The sequence below is a fragment of the Haemaphysalis longicornis genome, unplaced genomic scaffold (assembly GCF_048455015.1).
Source record: "Haemaphysalis longicornis isolate Haplotype H1 unplaced genomic scaffold, Haemaphysalis longicornis Haplotype H1 scaffold_14, whole genome shotgun sequence".
In the NCBI taxonomy this organism is placed as follows: domain Eukaryota; kingdom Metazoa; phylum Arthropoda; class Arachnida; order Ixodida; family Ixodidae; genus Haemaphysalis; species Haemaphysalis longicornis.
The window spans coordinates 25,568,848-25,590,474 of NW_027526245.1; the positions used below are offsets into that span (position 1 = coordinate 25,568,848).

Here is a 21,627-nt window from a genome sequence, read left to right on the forward strand (position 1 = left end):
TGCGCCACCTGCCAAAACAAGCCTAAAAGCAAGATAGCGCGCACAGATATCGTTGAACTGCATTTTGTTATTTTGCTTTTCCATATTATATACCAATGCGGAGTGTGAACAGGGAGGGCAGAAAAAGGCCGAACTACGGATTGACAGAGGGGAAATCCACCACTCAAGGGTGCTTTGGCACCGAAACACCCCCCGCCCCCTTTCCCCTGGCGAGGCCCTGAATGTCCCTATCCAAATTTGGTGGCTTTTACTCCGTTTGGTTACGTTTTTTGGTTTTTTTTTTTTTTCAATGATTTGCATGACTGACAACAACAATAAAACGCAGAACGGCTACCTACGTGATTTGCGTTTTGGTACTCGGGAAAGAATGCTTAAGCATAAAGAACCTGGGTTGACGTCCACACTCTGCAACATTTTTTAACACCTGGGCGGTCTATCGGCGTCCGCCTTTATGTCACACAGGTGGAAAATTAGGAGGAGAGGGGGAGCGATCGACGCTTCGGCTGCTGGGTGGTTGAAATACTTTTACTCTAGTAAAAATAACCACTACAAATACGGGACTTCTCCTTGACCTCTCAAGCTCCCATTTTGTCACTCATGATAACAAAAGGCACAAAATTTGCGGATAGAGAAAAGTTCAATGCCGCCAAGTTTCCACTTCCGCAGGGTAATCGATAGTACTAGTACACAGGTGCCTTTCTCTTCAAAGCACACGTATCGAGGTGTCCCACAGTTAATACTGATGTGGAAACCATAGTCATTTAAGCAAGCGGAAGTAATTTAAACTGGTAAAAATTAATGCTAACACTAATAATTTTATTTCCACCAGACGAGAGAGAGAGAGAGAGACTAAACTTTAATTTGCAAAGAAAAAGGGGGGGGGGAGCACGTGGTCGGATTCCTCATTTCAGGATCCCGTTGGAGCTTGCTACCTTCTCCTCCCGTTCCACTAGCCGAAGCTGAGTTTCGGTTGGAGTCAGGTGTGCAGCGCCGCAAAAAGCGGCCATATTATTGGGACCCATACCCAACCTCAGGTGCGTCCGACGAGTATACGTAGCCGTTGCTGCATTCATCAGCCGACACATCTGCCTAGATTTGGTATCAACACACAAATCCGCCCAAAACACCAGCTAAACATTAAAAGCAAACACGCCAACAACGACAGAAGGATGCGTAGTCCAATGTGCCGGCCCATTCGTGTAACGAGGGCAGCGACGAGCGGTGCCGCCACCCGTCCAGCTGCCTGGTCCCTGTATGTACCACGCTGCCTGCTACTTCCGCCACGTAACTTTCACCCTATCCCGCCTGGTATGGCAGTGCCAATGAATGCTCACTCAAATCTGAGCGCTCGGAAGAGCAGCTGAGCATCTCCGAGCCACCGAAGCAGCGACTGCTGGTGAGAAGGCCCGGACGGCCAACCAGCACGCACCAAAGCGTCTTGGACTGTAGATGCTTCTGGCGGGGTGGATGCCCAAACGATATCCTTCTGTACGCGAGTCAACAAAGTGTATGTGTCTTTTTGTACTTCCCGTACGTCTTCTGTTGTAGTTGGTCAAACAACATCGCGGGTGTTAAAGCAAAGCAGTGGACGGCGCCGGGCAGGAAGTGCCACTTTCCTAAAGGTTTGGAAACGGTATATTGCGTTGCATACGTAGAGAGTGGGGACACACATATTGGATAGAGACCACGGTGTAAGATAGATGCACTTTTACGTGTGGATACAGCCCAAAAATATGTGAAATAAAGTTGGTGGCGCCGCGCATACACTTCTGATCCAAAGAACGTCTGGTGGTAAAACTCCTAACAGAGCTTCGCAGAGTCCTAGGCTCGACCAACCACTGTCCGAAGAAAGTTGGTTCGCCAGCACCAGCAGCAAGCGTGTAAGACAGCGTTGTTTGTGTGACCTCACACAACGCGATCTTAAGGGGTAATTTATTGCATTTTAACACGAGTATTTTATTCCAGGAGACACGAACATTTTTCCTACGTCATATCCATTACGGCAGTTCCACCAGTAAAACGAAGCGAGAGCCTGTAAAAGGTGCACCCCTCCACACAGGGCGTTCATGCGGGGAAGCAACCTTTAGTAATAAAGAGTACGTTATACGTAAGGTGGTTCGTTTTCAGGTTTTATATTTTAACACGAAAGTGTTTTATGACGGCATACACCAAGATTTTATTGACGTCGTATCCGTCGCGGAAATGACCCCAGTACACCTTTGCCGAAGCCACCCGCCAGCATGATGCCGCTCGTCAAGCACACCCAAAAGACAGCCGCCGACCCGCAAACCATGCTTAGCTGCAGATTTCGGTGCCCATTTCACTTTCGTGTTTTACTGATTCCTATGTGAGGTAAATCAACGACAGATTTTTAAAGCAGCTGCGATAGTTGAGGCGCCCTAAGTTCATTGAGACGCGCGCGCAGCTCCTGCAAACATTGGACACCGGCGGTGACTTCGACAACATCGCTTCGTGTCCGCTGCTTCGACCGTGAGCTTACCCGAGTTTTGCAACGAAATGTACGTCGAAAAAATATCCGCGTACTCGCTGCTAGTTTAATCCATTTGAGAAGGGCAACTTTTCTTGTATGTCGGGGCGCTCTTTCGGCAGCGGACGCTTTCTTTTTGCCGCTGCTTGTACTGAGAAGCTCGGGCAAGCGCAAAGGTTTTCGCATGGCTTCAAATTATAGTCTGCTCCACCGGCCGGCGGAACCGGCCAAGTGGCGGCAAGCAGACATCGAGCAGATGACGTACCGATCGCTGCCGAGAAGACTCGATGGAAGCTGCCGAGAAGACTCGACAAGAGCCAAAAAGATCAGAATACCTCCGAGTAGCCTGTGCTCGGGCAGCTTTTTCTGTCTGCCCCCGGAGGACGGTGCAGTCAACGGTTAAAGTGGCGTCAGTTTGGCGACTTTATTTTAGCGACGAGTACACGTTTGTTTTGGAAGGTGTGTCCTCACAGAATAGTATATCTACACCGTGGTACAGACCATGTTTTATGTGCACCTTTGCTACAATTGGCCGTTGGTAGAATAAAATTATTCTTTTCGCATCACAGGGACATATGGTGCTGGAGCCCCGCGCGAAAAGTTGAGGATAAACAGCTTGATGGAGCCGTAGGTGGCCACATTGGCGGTTCTACAGTGCATAGAATACGTGTGCAAGCCACTCCTATTCTAGAACATACACTCACAGCTTGACGACGCCGCAGGCCTTCGGCTTGGCAGGTGTACACCGCATTGAAAACATGTGCAAGCTACTCATACTATGACATGCACTCATCAACACTACGACTACAAAAACAATATAGAAATAGCAGGCAACAAACTGTACGAGCAAATTCTAGAAAAATAACATTAAGGTGCGACGCAGGGCCTACAAAAGTGATTACTAGCAGCAGGTGTGGTATAGATTCTAGAAGCTATCACAAGCATGTGAAGGAATCCAGGTAACAATTACATAGAAAGCGGGCACAAGTCATTGATCAATTGCTTTATTTGCAGAATTCTAGTTTTGGGTTTCTTAAAAAACAAGCAAAGGTGAGCAAAACAAAATAGAGAGGAGAAACAACATCCTACATGTAAACAGTAACTTGAACTTAAGAAAAAGAAATGTTTTCCTTATACATAGGTCTCTTATTTTCCTGGTAATTTTTCATTAGGTCATTAAAGTCGATATGATCAGGTAGTTAATTTAAGAATATAATGGTTGGATATTACAACACTTTCCATAATTGGTTGTCGTCCTCGGGGTATGCCGATTTAAATGTCTTTAGGGATAGTACGTTCGGTCGGGTTCGTTGTATACGATCTCCTTATTTTTATAGATAAGTTGTAGCATTCTAAAAAAATGTCGTCCGCTCGAAGCATGCAGTATTGCCGGAATAGTGGGGTCGTTCAAATGTCACCTACGTAGTGTTTGTAATTAAAGTAGATCCTGAGCATTCATTTCTGCAAGGGATTTTTTTTTTGTAATTTTGACTAGTTGTAGTTCCCTATACAAGTGCACCATAGCACAACTTCAAGTAAAAAATAGTGCCAACAGCTGTCTTTTAACCAGAGTAAAATAACGTGCATGATTGGATACAACATTTCACAAGTTCGGGCCAGTTCATTGCTTAATTGTGTATTGTGAGTCTTCCCCATTGAATTTTTGTTTAACCATACTTCTACAAAGTTGGCTCCCTGGTCCTGTCGATTATGGTCCCTTCAAAATATACCGTTGGCTGTGCTATCGCGGGTTGGTTTATTGGTTTAAGTATTATATATTTTGTCTTTACAGAATTTGGTTGCAGGTCATTTTGCGGAAGCTACAAGGGAAGTGATAAAACGTACTGGTTAATGTTTTTTAATCAGACTATCCCAATTTTGGACGTTGAAAAGGCATCGGTGTCATCTCCATACTTTATTAGCTCAGGAAAATGCGGAATGGACCTGATGTCATTAACATGGGCCAGAAAGAGAATGGGTCCCCTATAGTACTTAGCGCTAAATGTTTAAAAACCTGACCTAGCCTTTCCAAACCATACAAGCTGTTTTTGAGTGTTTACATAACGTTCTATCAATTTGTTGGCTGCGCCTTCGATTCTTTTTTGTTTAATTTTTTAACAATTGTGCAGTTAATTAAATCAAATGTTTTTCTCAGGTCTAGTAATAATCCCAATGTCAAATTCTCTTAAATGTTTTCGATTATTTTGTCTTTTATATAAACGAGAGCATGCTCCGTTGACCGTCCTTTTTGGAAGCCATATTGGGCTTTGCTGATAATATTATTGTGAACAAATAAACTGGATAACTTATCAAAGATGCCATTGTGAGTACGGGTCTCACTCGGACGATCATTGACACGCTACTGCCGTGTAGAAGGCACCGGCGTGGACCGCAGGTAGGAGGCAAAGGCAACCGACGCCGGCCACCAAGGGGGTTAATTCCCTAAACTACCCCAGCGCTCCGGTTTTCTTCGTCGTCGGCAAATCCCGCCTTGCTTGAGCGGCCGGATTCTTTCGACTCCCGCCGCTACGGGTGGACGATGGTCAGAGCAGGCTGGAAGGGAAGAGCCGGGTAGCTGCGCCGCCGCACGCCCTAATCTCCCCGCTCGCAGCGGCCGGCTGGCCGCCACCGCCGCCAAGCGCCGCAGCAAAAGTACCCGTCCGCCGCAGCTTCCTCGCCCACGAAGCGACTCTCCAGCTCCCCGTAGAGTTCCTGTATATTGCTTATCGCAAGAGTTGCGCGTCTGATTGCCACATGCCGCGCTTTCGAGTTCGACAGGAAAGCCCATTTTCAGTGCTGCGCACAAGACGGCGTATTCAGTCAGTTCTGCTCCACTGAGCATCCGCGGTTGCGGAAGCGGCGGCCGCGACGGCTGGTCAGCTGATAAGCAGCCGACTATCGTGAGCATTTTTGTCCCTCCTCGCCACTCCTACTCGCCGCTGCCCCTGGCGCGGCGGCCCGGCGGCAGCTCCTACATGGAAGACGGATGGCTTTCCCGCACGACCTGGAAATCAGGATGGTGGATGGACGCGCAACTCTGCTCCCCTAGGGGAGCTATATACAGGAACTCTGGCTCCCCGCTTCCAAGCGCGCCATCTCACGAGGAGCAAGCGAACAACCTATTGTTGCCATCCTACTGCGCAATCCAGCGCAAGCCGCGTCGTCGTCGAAGAGCCGCGCGCGTCTCGTAACGCTGCCGCGTGCCGAGTAGGGATCGCGGGTTTCCACAACTCCCATCACATCCTCAAATATTTTATAGAGCAAAGGCACAACTGATCTAGCCTGTAATTTGTAAGCTTGTTTTCTTCCCCTTTCCCACCTGTACAAACCGGCGTCACTCGTGCGACTTTTAATTCTTCAGCAAAAACACCTGTACTTACTCTTATGTTTATTACGTGTGCGAGAACTTTGCCAATGAGCGTGGTCAAAAATTTTGTTTGTTATGGTGGGATCTCGTGAACTTCTGCAGCAGTGCTGTTATGCAGTTTTTATTAGACAGCGTAATTCTGCAGAAATTTGCTTTCCTGATACTCAACGTTGCTTCTTTTTCATTGCGGAAGTTTGCTATTCAGCATAAGGGAAATTAAATGTACAGATACACTCCGGATTCCCGAAGGAATCGGAGCAGGGGGCTTTTCCGTTTCATTTCGTGAATGACGCGGCTATACGCTTAGGTTATTTAGCAAATGGGAAAACAAGTCCACGCGTTATATTTAAAGCGATGAAATAATGTCAGCCCCATCCAGTGCCGTGAGTTCTTCCGAGCGGTAATTAAAAGTTACACACATCATTCAGTTTAGTATTCATTTTTTGTCTTGAGGTGGATTTCAACATGTCAATGTCTCGCTGTGAAGTTTCCTTAATAGTCTTAGGGGTGGTGTTGTGTGGCCCCCGAACAGCAAATACGTAAATGATCCTAGAAACTTCTATACAAGTGGTAAGTGGTAGGCTCCCACATGTGTGCACCATTATTGATATTTCAGGCTGAACGGTTGGCTGACTTGACTGTGGCCCTTTGTTTCTCTCCCTGTTTAGGGTCTGGCCAAGGAATCATACTGAACAGCATCATTGTTTGCGTCAGCCAGTACTTCGACAGACGGCGGGGGATCGCCCTGGGCATCAATATGGCCGGGGCTACGGTGGCATCGTTGGTGTTCCCTAACGTGTACGAACTGCTGCTCTCCGAGTACGGACTTAGGGGAACGCTGCTCGTTCTCGGGGCCAGCCTTTTGCACGTGCCTGTTTTGTCGCTGCTTATGCGCACTCCTCCATGGGAGAAGGCGGGCCTGCCGCAGGACCAGTGCAGGACAGCAGCGCCCAGGCGCGTGTCCCTTGTGTGGAGCAGCACATGCGGGGACCACGAGGTTGACCAGCTGTCTGTTCCGCCGCAAAGCAGAAAGGCCACCATGGTGAGCGTCGCCCAGCATGCGGGTTCTACCAGGAGGAGCACGATATACAGCGTTCACGATCGCACCTGCGCCCTTGGGCCTCGCAGAGGCACCATTGTGAGCTTCACTGAGCCAGACGCAAAGCCCTCGCGGCGAGGAACGCTCGTGTCCGAGCATCCCTCCGTCATATCTAGACGCGGTACTCTCACAAGCAGCGTCGCAGACTCCGGGCCCCCAGACCTGAATGAGTGCCGGGCGAGGAGAGGCACCATGCTGAGTATCGCGGGCTCGCTCATGGCCAGGAGATCTGGTCGCTCGGACGACTGCAGGTCTGGCCGCAGGAGATCCGCAGTAAGCATCGTCAACTCGTGCCACCAGCTAGAGGTCCCGCCGCTGCGAAGAGAGTCACTGAAAATTGCGCTTCCCACGATTGAAGAAGAGGACGAGTCGGCTTCAAGTTCTGCCCTACAGAGTGCGCTGCAAGTGCTCAAGACACCTAGCTTCTACTTGCACGCTATGAGCTACACGTCCTGGTCCTTCTTCCTGGACTCATTCCTGACGGTTATGTTCGATTACGCCCAAGATATCGGCGTCTCCTCCGATGAATCTGTGCACGGGCTCACGTTCTTCTCAGCCATGGACACCGTGGGGCGATTGTTCGTGCCGTTCTTGAGCGATTACGGAATAATTTCCAACTGTGGTCTGCTAACAATGGCGTACCTTCTGCTTGGCCTCCTTCAACAGTTGGCGCCATTCATACGTGGCAACCTGGCCTTCTGGGTTCTGGCTGCTTTCATGGGAATGCCATCTGGCTACATCATGGTTGGAGCACCGGAGATACTGGCTACTGAAATTGGAACTGCTAACCTACCCATTGCATTCGGATTCATGACAACGCTGGCGGCCACTGGGGGCTTTGTGAGACCTCCCGTTATCAGTGAGTATTGTTTTGTCTTCCACAAATGTTAGAGGCACCAATTAGTATCATTCAACATTAAGTAGAAATAAAATTCGGTTTCCTGCCGCTATATTATTAAGTGCGCCCCATCTGTGTCCACGTATTATGCACAAAGAATGAAACTGCCCTAGAAAAATTTTAATTTCCGTAGCAAATATATGTTCTCGCGCGTTTATAACACTTACACCAGTCTTAAATGCTATCCATCTACGATCGTTGTGATGATGTCAGGGTTCGGGTGTTATGAACAACGAGACGATGCACACTTGACGGGCCCAGAGAGAGAGAGAAGCAACACGAAGTTCAAGAACACGGAAGGACAACATTTATGAATAGACAGGCGGCGGGCTTAGAAACTACAGATATAAAACTAAGGACTAAGGTATTACTCACGCTACCCCTACCAGCAACTGTCAGTTACCAGCTAGGCAAATGAGCCAAATAAACCCACGAGCTCACAGTTTATGCTCAGGGTCAGGCGTCGACTTTCTGGAAGTGACGAGAACCGAAGGCGACGTCGTGGCAGGCGTCGTAGACATACGTGGTGCAATAGTGCCGTTTCGCCGCTGCCTTGATTAGCCGGGGGAATATACGACCCGATAACGCGGAAGGAACGGGACACCAAAAAGGTCGCGAACTCCAAACAGGTCGCACGAGCCGAGTGTCCCCGGCGCATAGCACGGTGCCTCGATTTGTGGGAAGAGCAGGTTGTCCGCCCGAAGACGTGGCGGCTCCCGCAGGAGGTAACGATGATCATGCTACCCGGCGCAAAGCTCGAGCGCCTGGAGATGGAGAACGGGTGTCCGGCCCTACGGCGGGGCCCCGCTGTGCCGATGGAGCTGGCGACGTCCTAGCGCTGCTGCATAGTCGGCGCCATGGGGTGGATGTCACCTCTCCTTAGACCACCCGAACTCCAGCCGGTATTGCCTTCCGTCTCCAACATCTTCCTCCTCTTGCACGCACTTCTGGCACGTTCGTCCCTTCTGGCAAATACCCGCGTGCGGGTGATTGTCCTGGTCTTTTCATTACCTTCTTCGTCTTCGCCACCGCTTCCTGGCATCTCATTACACTCGTGCTTCGAGTAAATGTTTTTGGGCTCGGGTACGCAGCGCATTAAGGGCTGTTTGAAAAAAAAGAATGTTTAAAGAAAGCATACAAGTCAATGGTGGGAACCAGTTTGAACTATATTGCATCGGTTGCAGTGAGCTATTAAACCAGCTATCTTTTATCTGTGTTAAACACGTTCTGAGAAGGCTAGAAGGTTGATTAGTCAAGTGTTCTTCGGGTAATTGGTGATGCATAATGAACTGTCCTATTTGCTAGGCCCGACGACATAGATAATGTTGCGCAGGAACAAGGCTACTTCAACGAATTTATTGCAGATGGGGTACGGTAAAAAACTGGGCAAGAGTAGTAAATGAATTGATAAAACGAAAGAAATGGGCGAACAAAAAATGGACCCAATTCCCACTGTTAGGTTGGTTGGAATGCAAAGGTTTAAACGACACCCACAAGAATTGCCCATACGACGTCACTTGAATTCACACATGTGGCTCTACAAGGAGTGAAATCAGAGATTCTGCCAGCCGTTACCTGGAATTCGCGTGGGCGCCGTCCCGAACGCAGCAGCAGCCTTGGCCACAACTGCGAGTTAGAGCGCCGGACACCGCCTCTGTAGCCCGGCCGTGAGTCAGGAGGATTAAAACGCAGAGAAGCGTCTTTCGAAGCGTGAGACAGCGAAACCTAGCCATCCTGATGTGCTAGCTCGGGGCTACATCATCGCGCGGCACAAGCGCGAACACCAAAATATTCGGCATGTGAGCTCATTGATTACCATTTGTAAGGGTTTAAACTAGTTAGTTTAGTAAGTTTGAGAATTGCGATAAAGCTCAGGCAACTTTGATAATCGCTATTTATCAGAACCAGTTGCTACTTTCGCCTTTTGTAATCTCTCTTAAAACACAACCGAACTGGTATTCACAAATTTAGAAAACGGAGTCTCATTCGTGGCCCGCAGTGCGGAAAACGTAGCCTTTTCTAGCCGCCAGATGTCTGCATTGGGTTGGTACATTTTTTCTCCGCCGTTCAAACCAATCGTTAACGCATGTTTGCCGTACGACCACTTACTTCCGTTGGTTGCGCGTTACCCTGGAGGTGCTGTCGAACAAGTCATCAAGCCGTGCGAAGGCAGCGCGCAGGGGACGTGATGGTGCTCCAAAATAGCCCAAAACTACCATCGCTACAGCAGACGATCAAGCCGTACCCCAGACGCCGCCACCGGCGACCAGACACTTCGGCGCGGGGAACGCTGGGTAAATTTGCCGCGCCATCTGCAGTGTGCTTCGCGAGTGAAGCCCTCTGCCTCCCTCTGCCTTCGCACTTCTCCTCCCCCCCACCCACTCCCCGCCGTCGCCTCCGCCGCTTTGGGAGTTTGTTGTCCCGAATGTCGCGAAACAACCGTTGTCCGGTACCTCCCCTCGCGGGAACCCCTGTGTAAATGCGACGCATAGGGGGTTCCGTTGTTGTTTCCGCTAGGTTGATTATCCCATCGCGTGAAACGTGCCGTGAACCCCCTGCCACGGCTATGACGCAACGTGGCGCGGCTATGACGCAACACAATCCAACACAATCCACTTTAATCCAATCAAATCCAAATCCAATCCAAGTCAAGCCAAGCCAATCCAATGACCCTCGCGAGAGAGTGTTCGCTATCGGAGAGGAGAGGGGTGAGCAGCGGAGAGCGCAGCTCGCGCGGCGAGGAGAATGGGGGAGGGGTATGGACGGACAGCAACAACGCCGTATGGAGGGACAAGGCGAGTGAATGAGATGCAGTCGCATCTAAAAGGTTTGCTTTAGAAATCCTATCAAAAGTGACGTCCGATCCGATGCACGTATTGTGGACACGTGTTAAGGTCCGTTCGAACTGCTGAAAAGTGCAATGTACTGGAAAGAACAGCCCGAAGAGAAAACAAAGGAAGAGGAGCACTCGGACACTGAAGAAAGCAGGGACGAAAGAAACAACCAAACGTACGCCGAGTCGGCCCGCGAGCAAAAGACAACGCGCGACAGGTTCACTCAGGAAGTTGCGACGAATGCGCAAACAAGAATACCATAGTTGAATAAGGAAATAGCAGAGTACGCAAGCAAGCTATGCTGCGAAAACTGGCTCAGCGTGTGTGTCTCCAAAGCAAGCTGTGCGGGCGGAAGACGTGGTGTCTCCTCAGACATCTCATCGACCCGCTGAGCACCAAGAGAGCCGGCAATCACAATTTGATCGAATCTGAACGCCAATAACAGGGACGGACAGCGCCTACTGAACAACCTGGAACGGACATACTTCAAGACGGAGAAGGGCCAGTATCCGATACTGGACGAGTATGCCAGGCCGGAGAACCTGGACCTCGACGAACCTTTCACCACGGCAGAGCTTTGCTCCGCAATAGACTAGACTAACAAGAGTAGTGCTCCCGGTGCGGACACGATTACCTACAAACTGCTCGGTAGCATGAGCAATGCGGCAGCGAGAGAACTGCTGGGTCACATTAACGAGGACTGGGAGAAGTCGTGGCTACCGCCCCAATGGAAAACGTCTGAGGCCAGGTTCATACAGAACCCCAGCAAACCGCTCAAGATCGAAAACGTGCGCTCAATATCGCTGACCTACTGCATGGGGAAGGTGGTCGAGCTCATGGTACTGAAGGTGCTGCAAGCTCGTCTAGAAAAGACGGGACGGATGCCGGCCACCATGTACGGCTTCAGAAAACACCTAAGCACCCAAGACGGGATGATCCAGCCCAGCGATCTGGTGCTGAAGCAAGCAATGAAGACAGCACCGCGAGCGATACTGACCCTAGATCTGGAAGAGGCGTTCGATAACGTGTCGCACGCGGCTGTTCTGGAAAATATAGGAAAGACGGGAAGCGTCCGGCGTACGTTCGGCTACATCAAAGACTTCCTGCCAAAAAGAAAGGCAGTGATCAGGATTGGCGAGGAGAAGTGAGAAGCCGTTGAGCTCGGGGACAAGGGCAACCCTCAGGGGTCGGTCCTGTCGCCTCTGCTCTTCAACCTGGCGTTCCTTTCCCTACCAACGCACTCGAGCAATTAGACGGGGTGAGCCACGCATTTTACACAGATGACATCAGGGTGTGGACTAACCGCGCAGGCTCTTACTCCAGGATTGAAGGAGTGCTGTAGAGAGCGGCGGAAACCGTCCACGGGTACGCCAAGTCCTGCGGCCTGAGCTGCGCCCCACAGAAGTCGGAACTGCTCATCGTCCAACCGGACAGGCCAAAGAAACAAGCACCCCCAAGCGAAACCGTAACCATCGACGGATCGCAAATCATACCGACAGAACAGATCTGGATCCTCGGCCTGTTGCTCCGGGGAGACGGAAAGGCTTTGGTTCCCGTCAACGAGATCAACCACTCGACGGAACAAATCGCACGCATGATACCTAGAGTTGCGAAACGAAACCACAGACTGAAATAAAAAGACGCCCTGCGGATAGTGCAGGTGTTCGTCGTGTCCCGCGTAGCCTACTCCTCTCCGTACCTCCGGCTAACGAAGGCGGAGAGTGAAGCGCTGGACACGGCGATGCGTAAGGCCACCAAGATAGCCATAGTTCTGCCGATGTACTTGTCAACAAAAAGAGTAATGGACATAGGCACCCTAAACCCCACGGACGAACTCATCGAAGCACACTTGTCCAACCCGACAGTTCGTCTGAGCAGGACAGAACACGGAAGAGCCGTCCTATACAAGGTTTGATGGCAGGTTGCAACACAGACAGAAGAGGCACCACTCCTTCAGGGTGGCGTGAATCTATCACAACCAAACAGTTACTGGGTAACATGACAGCGGAATGGCAAGAAGGCAGGTGGACGGCGCAGGCCAAAGCCCTGGCCCGGAAGCTAGGGGAGGATGTCCGGGTCTGGTACGTGGACGCCTCAATCCCAAAACACGAAACCAAGGTCGTGGTGGGCGTAACAGACATCGACGAGCTGAATACCTGAATACGGACCCGAACGTGGCAGAAGAGGTAGCCATACCACTGGCGCTAGCCATGCCGGAGGTCAGCACGGTGGTTACCGACTCCAAGAAAGCTACGCAAGCTTTCGGAAAGATATCGTCTCCGCGGCAGAACCTATACTCAAGAAACATCCCCAACACCGGGACGAGTCACCAAGCTCGTGACGATCCAGGCTCACTTGCTCGTTGAAGGCAACGTCACCGCCGACCACTATGCCTGAGAACTAGCCATCCGGGCCGAGGAAGACCAACCGCACCCCGTCGCGAGTTATAAGGAGATCATCCGGCTATACAAAGAAAGTATAACGAGGTTTCCGAAGCCACACAAGCAACTGAGCAGACGGCAGCAGGCACTACTGCGCCGTTTACAGGCAGGGTCGCTCGCACTCACAGCGCTTCTGCACAAAATGTACCACGCAGAACATGAGAGCACAAGTTCGTTCCCCAAGGGAGACGGCACTCTCGCGCACTTCATTAGGGATTGAAAAAAACGGAAGACACCCCCCTTAACCCTTGTCCCCTCCCCCAACCTCAACCCGCTCGAGCGATTGGAGACCATCCTCGCCATTCAGCAACAGCTGGAAGCTCGAGGAGAATTACTCGACACATATGGGTCCCGCGAATAGGGAACAACCCCATCTGGTGCCTGAGCGCGCACCATTCTTTATTCGAAGATCGGTGAAAGGTTTTCAATCACAAGGGCATCAGTCAAAAAGGTGCAAAATCGCGGGGTTTGACGCTAACGGCCTTTGGTAGAGACACAGCAATCGAAACGTTTTACAGCAAAAATGTGTACTGCGAGGGTTTCATGCATCTTGGTTTTCCTTCAGCAAAATCACCGCGACAAGAAGCGCCTCGCTGCCAAGCCAGCTTTATTGAGGTTGCTCAGCGGAATATGGCGACATCCCTTCTTTTAATAAACCTTCCCGCTGTCCCCAAAATGACGTGACAATTGATCACTAAGGCGATTCTCTCATTTCTCTCAGTTTCATTCACTTGTACAGTTTTGTTTGTTCACAGCGGAGTTATATAAACGGCAATACGTGGTCCTTCCGTCATGGGAGCAAAACTGCTGTAACTCTTGTTTCAGCAAAACTACCCCTCCCACAATATTATTTAATAGTTGGCCGCGAAGGCGGGTCTATCAGTACGCTGAGTTTTATTTACTTGGAATAGTTAGTTCCAACTTTAGTTGGAAACATTACAGAATTCTTGTGTGCTGTCAGTACATAGCCGACTATTTTGCAAGATAACGGCTGTAACTCTTGTTTTGTCACAGTAATCGGGATTAACGTGGATTCTTCGGAAAGGTTGTATTGCACTACAGACGTGTAAAAGCAGTTGTTCCTGTCCTCCTGATTAGTCATTATTCTGAATTTCGCGCTTTAAGCGTCTCGCAAAGAACTACCTCAAAAGAAATATTTTGTTGTATGCTAGCTGCTGGGACTGCTGTATCATAATACGGACTACTGTATCATTATACTTGTAAAAAATCCATGGTATATTTGTAAACGTTACAGAATTCGCACCTTCAGGGAATCCGTGGCCTCTGCGGAGAGAGTGCTGTCAAGGAAATCAGATCGCAATCACGTGTTACCGAAGCTATATAGAAACGGATAACGCGAGAACGAGGCGCTAAGAGCGCTTCAACCGTAGATATACAACTGCGTACCTCAATACAGCTGTCCGCCACTTCATCTTGGCTCGTTTTCCACGTTCTCAGTAGTGGAAGGGCGGCAAATGTTTCGCCAAGGCCCCTGAATGCTGCGTCCGTGGTCAGGCACTCTTTGGTATCTTTGGCAAAAAACTACCACCTCCCCTCGCGGGAACCCCTGTGTAGATGCGACGCATAGGGGGTTCACGTTGCAGAGTTGGACAGCGGAGGAACGGCGCTGGAACGATGGAGCGGAGAGGCGCAGGCACCGCGTTTTATAGCGCGCATAACGGTGAGGGGACGCGCCCGCGCCAGTGTGTCTGCCGCGGCTATGACGCAACACTATCCAACACAATCCAGTTTAATCCAATCCAATCCAATTCCAATTCAATCCAAGCCAAGCCAAGCCAAGCCAATCCAATCCAATCCAATGCCCCTCGCGAGAGAGTGTTCGCTATCGGAGAGGAGAGGGGTGAGCGGCGGAGAGCGCAGATGGCGCGGCGAGGAGAATAGGGGAGGGGAGGACAATGACAACAACGCCGACGCCCGATGCAAGGACGAGGTGAGTGAATGAGATGCAGTCACATCTAAAAAGGCACTCTTTGGCATCATTTAGGTTGCTTTAGGTGCGACGTGACGCCTACCAACACGCGCATTCACTCTGGTACTCTAGTACGATGCTTGAAATAGCTAAGCAGGCCGCGTTTGCAAAGAAGTGCGAAGAAATTCAAAGAAATATCTACTAGACGGTAAGCCTTCCTACGACACTTGTTTTTATTGTGCGTTTTGTATGGCCTGAGCTTTGCTGTGGGTCGCACAATACGTTAGTGAGCGTTATTGTTTTATGGTTTTCCCTTGTTTCTTTTCGTCAATGCTACACATTTAAAGTACTACAGCGACTAAGGGACTTAAATGTGCTAAGTACCTATTTGTGTGCAGTTGCACGGGCAGTGTACGGTTGGTACTCTTTCACCATTTTCATTCACGTTACAGGTGTTGTATTCGGGGATTTCATACCTGTGCCTTTGTTTTGTGAGGGTGCTGTATAAGATCCGCATATTTCAATCTTTTCTGCGAAAACGCCCTCGCGTGAAAGGGGACATACAATGAAAAAGTTTTGTCGAGAAAAGACAGTAGAATCTAAATGATCCTGCTGTGCTTGGGTAGTAGCTTGCATGGTCTGCGATGCCACATGACTGGCCCCTTCAGAAATTCTTGCCATCAGAATACTTTGGGACTCAACTTGACAGCCGCTGAGAAGGCCTGTCTTCCAATCACCTCCGGTGGGAGGAAGCGTCCCCTCCCTCCCCTTTTGGTCAAAATAAATCCGGAGCCTACCTTATCAGTGCCCCTAGAAGGTCATGTGTTGCTGGTACGATTACCCCCCCCCACCCACTGTGCATATTTATTCCGCTTTGACGGTTTTTAAAGCAACCCTTCCTATGCCTTCCTGACGGGGTTCGGTGCACTACACAACACACTGCAGTAAAGCCAACCTTACACATACACAACAAGCGTGTCATCAGTCATCTAACACACCATAAACCTGCCTGTTTCAACTATCTTTGTCGTTAGAGGGAACGGGGTTTGAATTTTTGTAACTTTTGTGGTGTTTGTATTTTTAGATGCAAAGTATCTCCTAGTCCACCCTCCGTCGTCCGTCAGCGTCCAACGTCCGCACCTCTCCTCCTCTCCACACCACCTGTGCGCTACGCGCGCTGCTCCTCCTCTCCCCTCTCCACACCAGCTGTCCAATCACGCGCATGCGCGATGCTCCTCCCTACACTTCCTCTGCTCTGCAAATAAACCCGGTCGGCGCTCCGCTCAGTTGCTTCTTCGGTACTGCGCCGTCCAATGACTGGAAATGGACGCCAACGATTCCGTCAGCGAACTGGCTGGCACACCTTCAACTAGCGCCGGCCAGCACACTGTCAGAACCGCGAGCACCCCCGAAGACAAGGCTGCACAGAGGAGAGAACGCGACGCCGAACGTAAACGGCAGTGTCGAGCAGCCGATTCCTCGCTTGGAGAACGAGAAGCCGCTTTGAAACGCCAGCGGCGAGTAGCTCATCCCATGGCGTTCGACAAGGTGACAACGCTTTGAAACGCCCGCGTCGAACAGCGGATTCCTCGCTTTGAGAACCAGAAGCCGCAAAAGGTTTCCCACTACACGATAAATACAGAAGACATTTAATACGCTACTTGATGTGTCTTTACTCTAACAACCCATTAACACGCTACTACTCGACGGCTTGGCATCCCCTCAGGGTTCCCACGTGGGAAGATGGTGTAATTTTTTAATTTTGCTACTGCCTTCGATCAATTATGTGGGCTGACGTTACTTTAGACATTATTATTATTCATGAAGCATTATTATTATTACATTCGCAAATTATGCATATTTGAGCCAATACCGTGCGGTACTTCGCTTGCTGCTTTAACAGATTTTTGTTCGTGTTTCCATCATACCTTCCGGGTTTCTTTATTTATATTGTCTCCTACTGGTGGCGCGCTGTATAAGGTAGCCATTTATACTTTTTTTAGTGAATTTCAAAAAATTTTGTACACTTCAAATATTGAAATGTGTTAACTGAATTCTCTTAAACCAAACATGTCCATTCCCGCTTGTATCCGATAAAAAACGTTAATTGTGCATAGCAGATATTTTTGCACAAATGCAGGTGTTGGGATGGCGGGTATGCTCTGCAAAGAAGGCTACGTGTAGGGTACAGCCGGTGATGCCCAGGCACCGCTGCACCGGGCGCACCGGGTTGCGTCGGCCTGCCGAGAGAGAGAGAGAGAGAGAAAACTTTATTTAGTGGCCCGATAGTGTTCAGAGGGTCAGCGGTTGAGCCCAGCTTGGACCCGACGGTGGCCCCCTGTGGCCGGGCCGTTCACGGAGGTGGTTGCTGTGGCGGATCTCGCTGAAGCACTGGAGGTCCCGCACGGATCGCTAGAGCCACAAGCGCCTTCTGGATGTCCTTATTGGGGCTGAGCAGCGCCGCTTCCCAGTCTGATTCGTTGTGAATAAAATTGTCGGTCTGCATAGTGGGGCACTGCCATAACATGTGTTGCATGTTGGCCCAGACTCCGCAGGATGGACAGAACGGGCTGTATAAGCTAGGGTGTATTCTGATGTACAGTGCTGGGGAAGGACGGGTGTTCGTCTGGATTTGTCGTAGTGTGGTCGCTTCGTATCGAGTGAGTGAGGCGTGCGGGTGTGGGTAAATGCGTCTAGCGTCCTTGTAGTAATCTAGGACATCTTGAAAGCTAAGGAGGGGTGCTGAGAGCAGAGTAGTGGCCGGATGATCTGACGCCTGGTTGGTGAGCTCGCAGGCCAGCTCATGAGCCACCTCATTCCCCTCCAGGCCCCAGTGGGATACGTCTCGGCCTGCCGAGTGTACCTCAGCGCTGAAAACGGATGCTGGGCCTTGCGGCTGTTAAGCTCTTTGTCCAAGCGTTTAGGCTGTTCTTGTAGAGAAACGCCTAGGATTAAGGAGCCCTGTTACAAAGGTCACGTGATAACAGCCGTCGATAATGCGGGCAGCATGAGCAGCTATTCGCTGCTTGTCATGCCTATGCCAGGAACAGTGAGGCGGAATGAGCATCCCGATTTCACTCCAACGCCATGCCGGCGAATTAAAACTTGCCGCCATTCCATTCCTTACATTTCCTCGCATTGAGAAAACGGCCCATTCCAACTTTTACGATAGACGGCCAGAATTCATTTCTAGATACTTATCAACATAGAAATGGCATCTCGGTGGATGCCGTAGCGACTTGCTGAGGCACGCAACGTGATGCTCACGTTACCATGCACGTTATTAACTGCAAAAATATGCAAAAATATGTCACTCGTCTTAGATTTTGAGAGAGAGAAGGCTCTTTATTGAAAAAGCAGAGAGTTTTGCCGGCGTTTGATATCGCCTACATGCTTCTCTGCTAGGGGTCGGGGATGTAGGGAGAACAGGCCCTAGAGAGAGGTGGGCAGAAAAAAAAAACAAAAGCAAACAAAAAAACACTGGCGTGGTTTGGTGGGCTTGGCGGACTATTTTTTGAGATTGAGTCACATAATTTACAATTTTGAACAGTGGCCAATGTCCTCCAATTATGAAAGCAAAATTTTTAGGGCCTGACGCTGCTTCGAGGGGCAAGTCCATGGTCCTAAGATGGTCCTCAAAGTTACCGGCCCTTGATCTAGGCGCTCAATATCTTCAAAAAAACGGGATCTTGCTGCCAAGTAGGCCACACATTCTAATAAAATATGTTCGACGGTTTCTATGGAAGAACAGTTATCGCAGTACGGGTTGGTCGTCAGTCCTAGGCGACTGAACTCGGCCTACACCAACAGTTGGATTTTGAGGTTTGGTACGTAGCAGCTGTGCGGCGTTGTAAATTGTATTCAAACATCCCGCTGGACCAGGCCAATGCTACTTTTTCTAGTTTCGGTTCAATTATTGCGCTCCTAGAGGCAGTGGCGCTGGAGAAACACTCCTCTTATTTTGTTTTCTTTCCGCTTCTCTCCGGCGCGACTGTGGACGCGCATGCGCGAAAACGGTCACCGCAGACTTCCGCACTGTGAGGCCAGGCGAGGCCATGCGGGGCAGCAATGGCAGCGAGGCCGACGCGCGTCTTATGTAGTGGGCGATTTCTCGTGTGTGCTCGCTCGGACATTATGGTGCTGCAAAAGGGACTCCACGAACAGCAGGATTAATCGTAACGCGAAGTTTGAGTGCTGTTAGCGAAAGGTGATAACCTCGTTCGTATGCCGTACGTGAAGCTGAGCTGAAGGATAGGACTTGCGTCGTGCGCTCGTGCGTGGGCTGTGCTTGATGACAAACTTGTCTGTGTTGTATTGCCATTGGTCATCGGTGTTTCTTGCCGCACGTCGCGTTCGCGCACATAACGCGAATAAAGTGTTCAAGTGATGTTCGAGCTGGCGTCGTTACTGCTCAAGCGGCGTGGCTTCGCGACGTCGGAGCGGGGCTTGCCCGGTACACGCCGGACGCCGGTACGCCCAAAGTAACGTTGTTTATTCTAGTAACGTTGGGTACGCCGCCGCCGGAGGCAGCGGTGCGGCGGCGGCGGTTGCCGGGTGGGAATGAGGGGGGGGGGGAGGAGGGTTCGGGGAGGGGGAAGGAATCAAAGCGGCATTAGAGGGGAGAGCATTACCTCTCCTCCACGCAAGCTGCGCGCCGTCGCATTGTTGCCATACCAATTTTAAAAGGGCCCTGAAAGGCGTTTTAAGCACACTAAATTGACTAGCGCAATCGTCAGATTGGGTCGTCAACATCATCTGTGCGAAGTATTACTCTTTTACGCGCAGCGGAAAGCTCACACTTTTGTTGCAAAGTTTGTCGCTTTTTTCTCACCCTTTCCTTCGTGTTTTTGGACGCCGCCATCTTCACATGTCTACGTCATCGATTCCCAGATGTTCGTCATGAGCTAGACATCCTGCTATTGGGCGGCTTTTTCACGCACTTCCGGCAAAGAGATGAGTCGTCTGCTCAGCGTCGGCTCGCGGGCTGATCTGCCAGCTGCGTGCCGGAGTGCTTGGACATTTTACGACAAACGAAACAAGTTTAAACAAACGCTTAACCGTTTGTATTGAATGCAACAGGGCCATAACACGACATGTAGATTTTCTTACTTGAGTACGTTCCACAAAGAAAGAGTTGAAGCCCCGTGGCACTTCTTTCTTGCAATCGCAGAGAACGCCCTGAGCCGAATGCCCGGGTTTGACGCATACATTTCATTCAACTTGCAAACAATCCAGAGATGCGTTTCGAACGAACACAACGTCACAACATGCGTTGCAAGTCCGAACCGCGATTGACAGACGATGGGATGTCTCCTCCTGCCCCTCGTAAATTCGGCACTCACCTCGCGCGCGGTTTGCGGGGACGAACAGCAAGTCACTTAACTCTGGCGCACAAGCCGAGATGGCTTTTAGCCACGCGCACTGCACATACCCCATGCGAGGTTGAGTCGTACTCCGCTTGAGAAAGATAATCCAGACCATGGGAAGCACTATCCACCCGCAGAAGCACAACGTCGCATTTCATCGCGAAACAAAGGTGTCCACAACTTACACACCATCGCCTCCTGTAATGCCAAACGCATCTCGCACTTCCAAATGGGAGTGAGTAGTATGCCTGCAGTGCCCATATGCCGCGAGGTGGGGCCCCAAGCTGAACCGGGATCACGCAAGCGTAACTGACTCCCAGAGCGGTTTGTGCCTTGTTGCCAGGGCAACCGATGTTTGATATTGCCAAAGAAATGGTGCTCGCTCCAGCGCTAGAAAGCTCAGAGCCGCGGCGGAGCATGTTTTGCCAACGTTGCCGCTCTCCACCACGCGTCACCCCAAGCTGAACTGGCGTTTTGTGCCCCGGGTTCTGTGTCGGTTTAAAATGTCTTTTTCACATGCCGCCGGCAGGAATTACCACCGCCACAAAAGAAGACCCGGAACCAGCGGTGCCACATCTGATACGGCGCTTTTTGGATAAACAGTGGGCTGTGCATCCAAGGGAGCGAGCGCAGGATCCTCCCCGTGCGGCTGCGAGTTCGCCGCCAATAAAAAGTCGCGTGCCGCCGATAGCAGTTCTGCAGCAACGTACACCGCGAAAGGGCAAGGCCAGACCGCCGCACACATGGGACCAGATTTTTCGTTCGCTTTTCCAGCCTTGAGCGGAGAGCGGGCTTCATGGTGTCAACAAAGCTTGCCCGTAGCAGACGGCTGTGTGAGCAGCGCAATAGCGGAAGTACGTCACCGCGCAGGAGCGCAGCATCATGGGAGAGGAGGCTCGCTCGCCGTCAACAGCGGAGAGTAAGTTGAAAGGAGGAGGAAACCTGGCGCGACGATAATGCGCGGTTTTTGATTTCCGATTTCTCAGCTAATACTCATCGCTTCAAGAAAATTCTTGCGGGAGGAGATTGCTAATACATTGCTTTATTTGGTTACACGTACATCCACTAATCGGCGGCAGGCATTTCAGGAACCCTTTAACGCCTTGAAGGCCAACAAGGCGGTGGCGTTGCTAGGGCAATAACAACGCATTAATGTTTCCCCAGGCTCACCAGGGAAGAATATGGCGCAAGAATAACAATTACC

At 50.5% G+C, this 21,627-nt stretch overlaps 1 protein-coding gene across 1 annotated transcript in view; it reads left to right on the forward strand.

Moving 5' to 3' along the window:
* The window catches only part of LOC144165209 (monocarboxylate transporter 9-like), a 46,172-nt gene that overhangs the window by 19,470 nt on the left and 5,075 nt on the right, over positions 1-21,627 (forward strand). Inside the window, exon 2 of the mRNA XM_077695328.1 lies at positions 6,524-7,813. Within this exon, the coding sequence (XP_077551454.1) occupies positions 6,524-7,813 (1,290 nt within the window). The remainder of the gene's footprint in view (positions 1-6,523; positions 7,814-21,627) is intronic.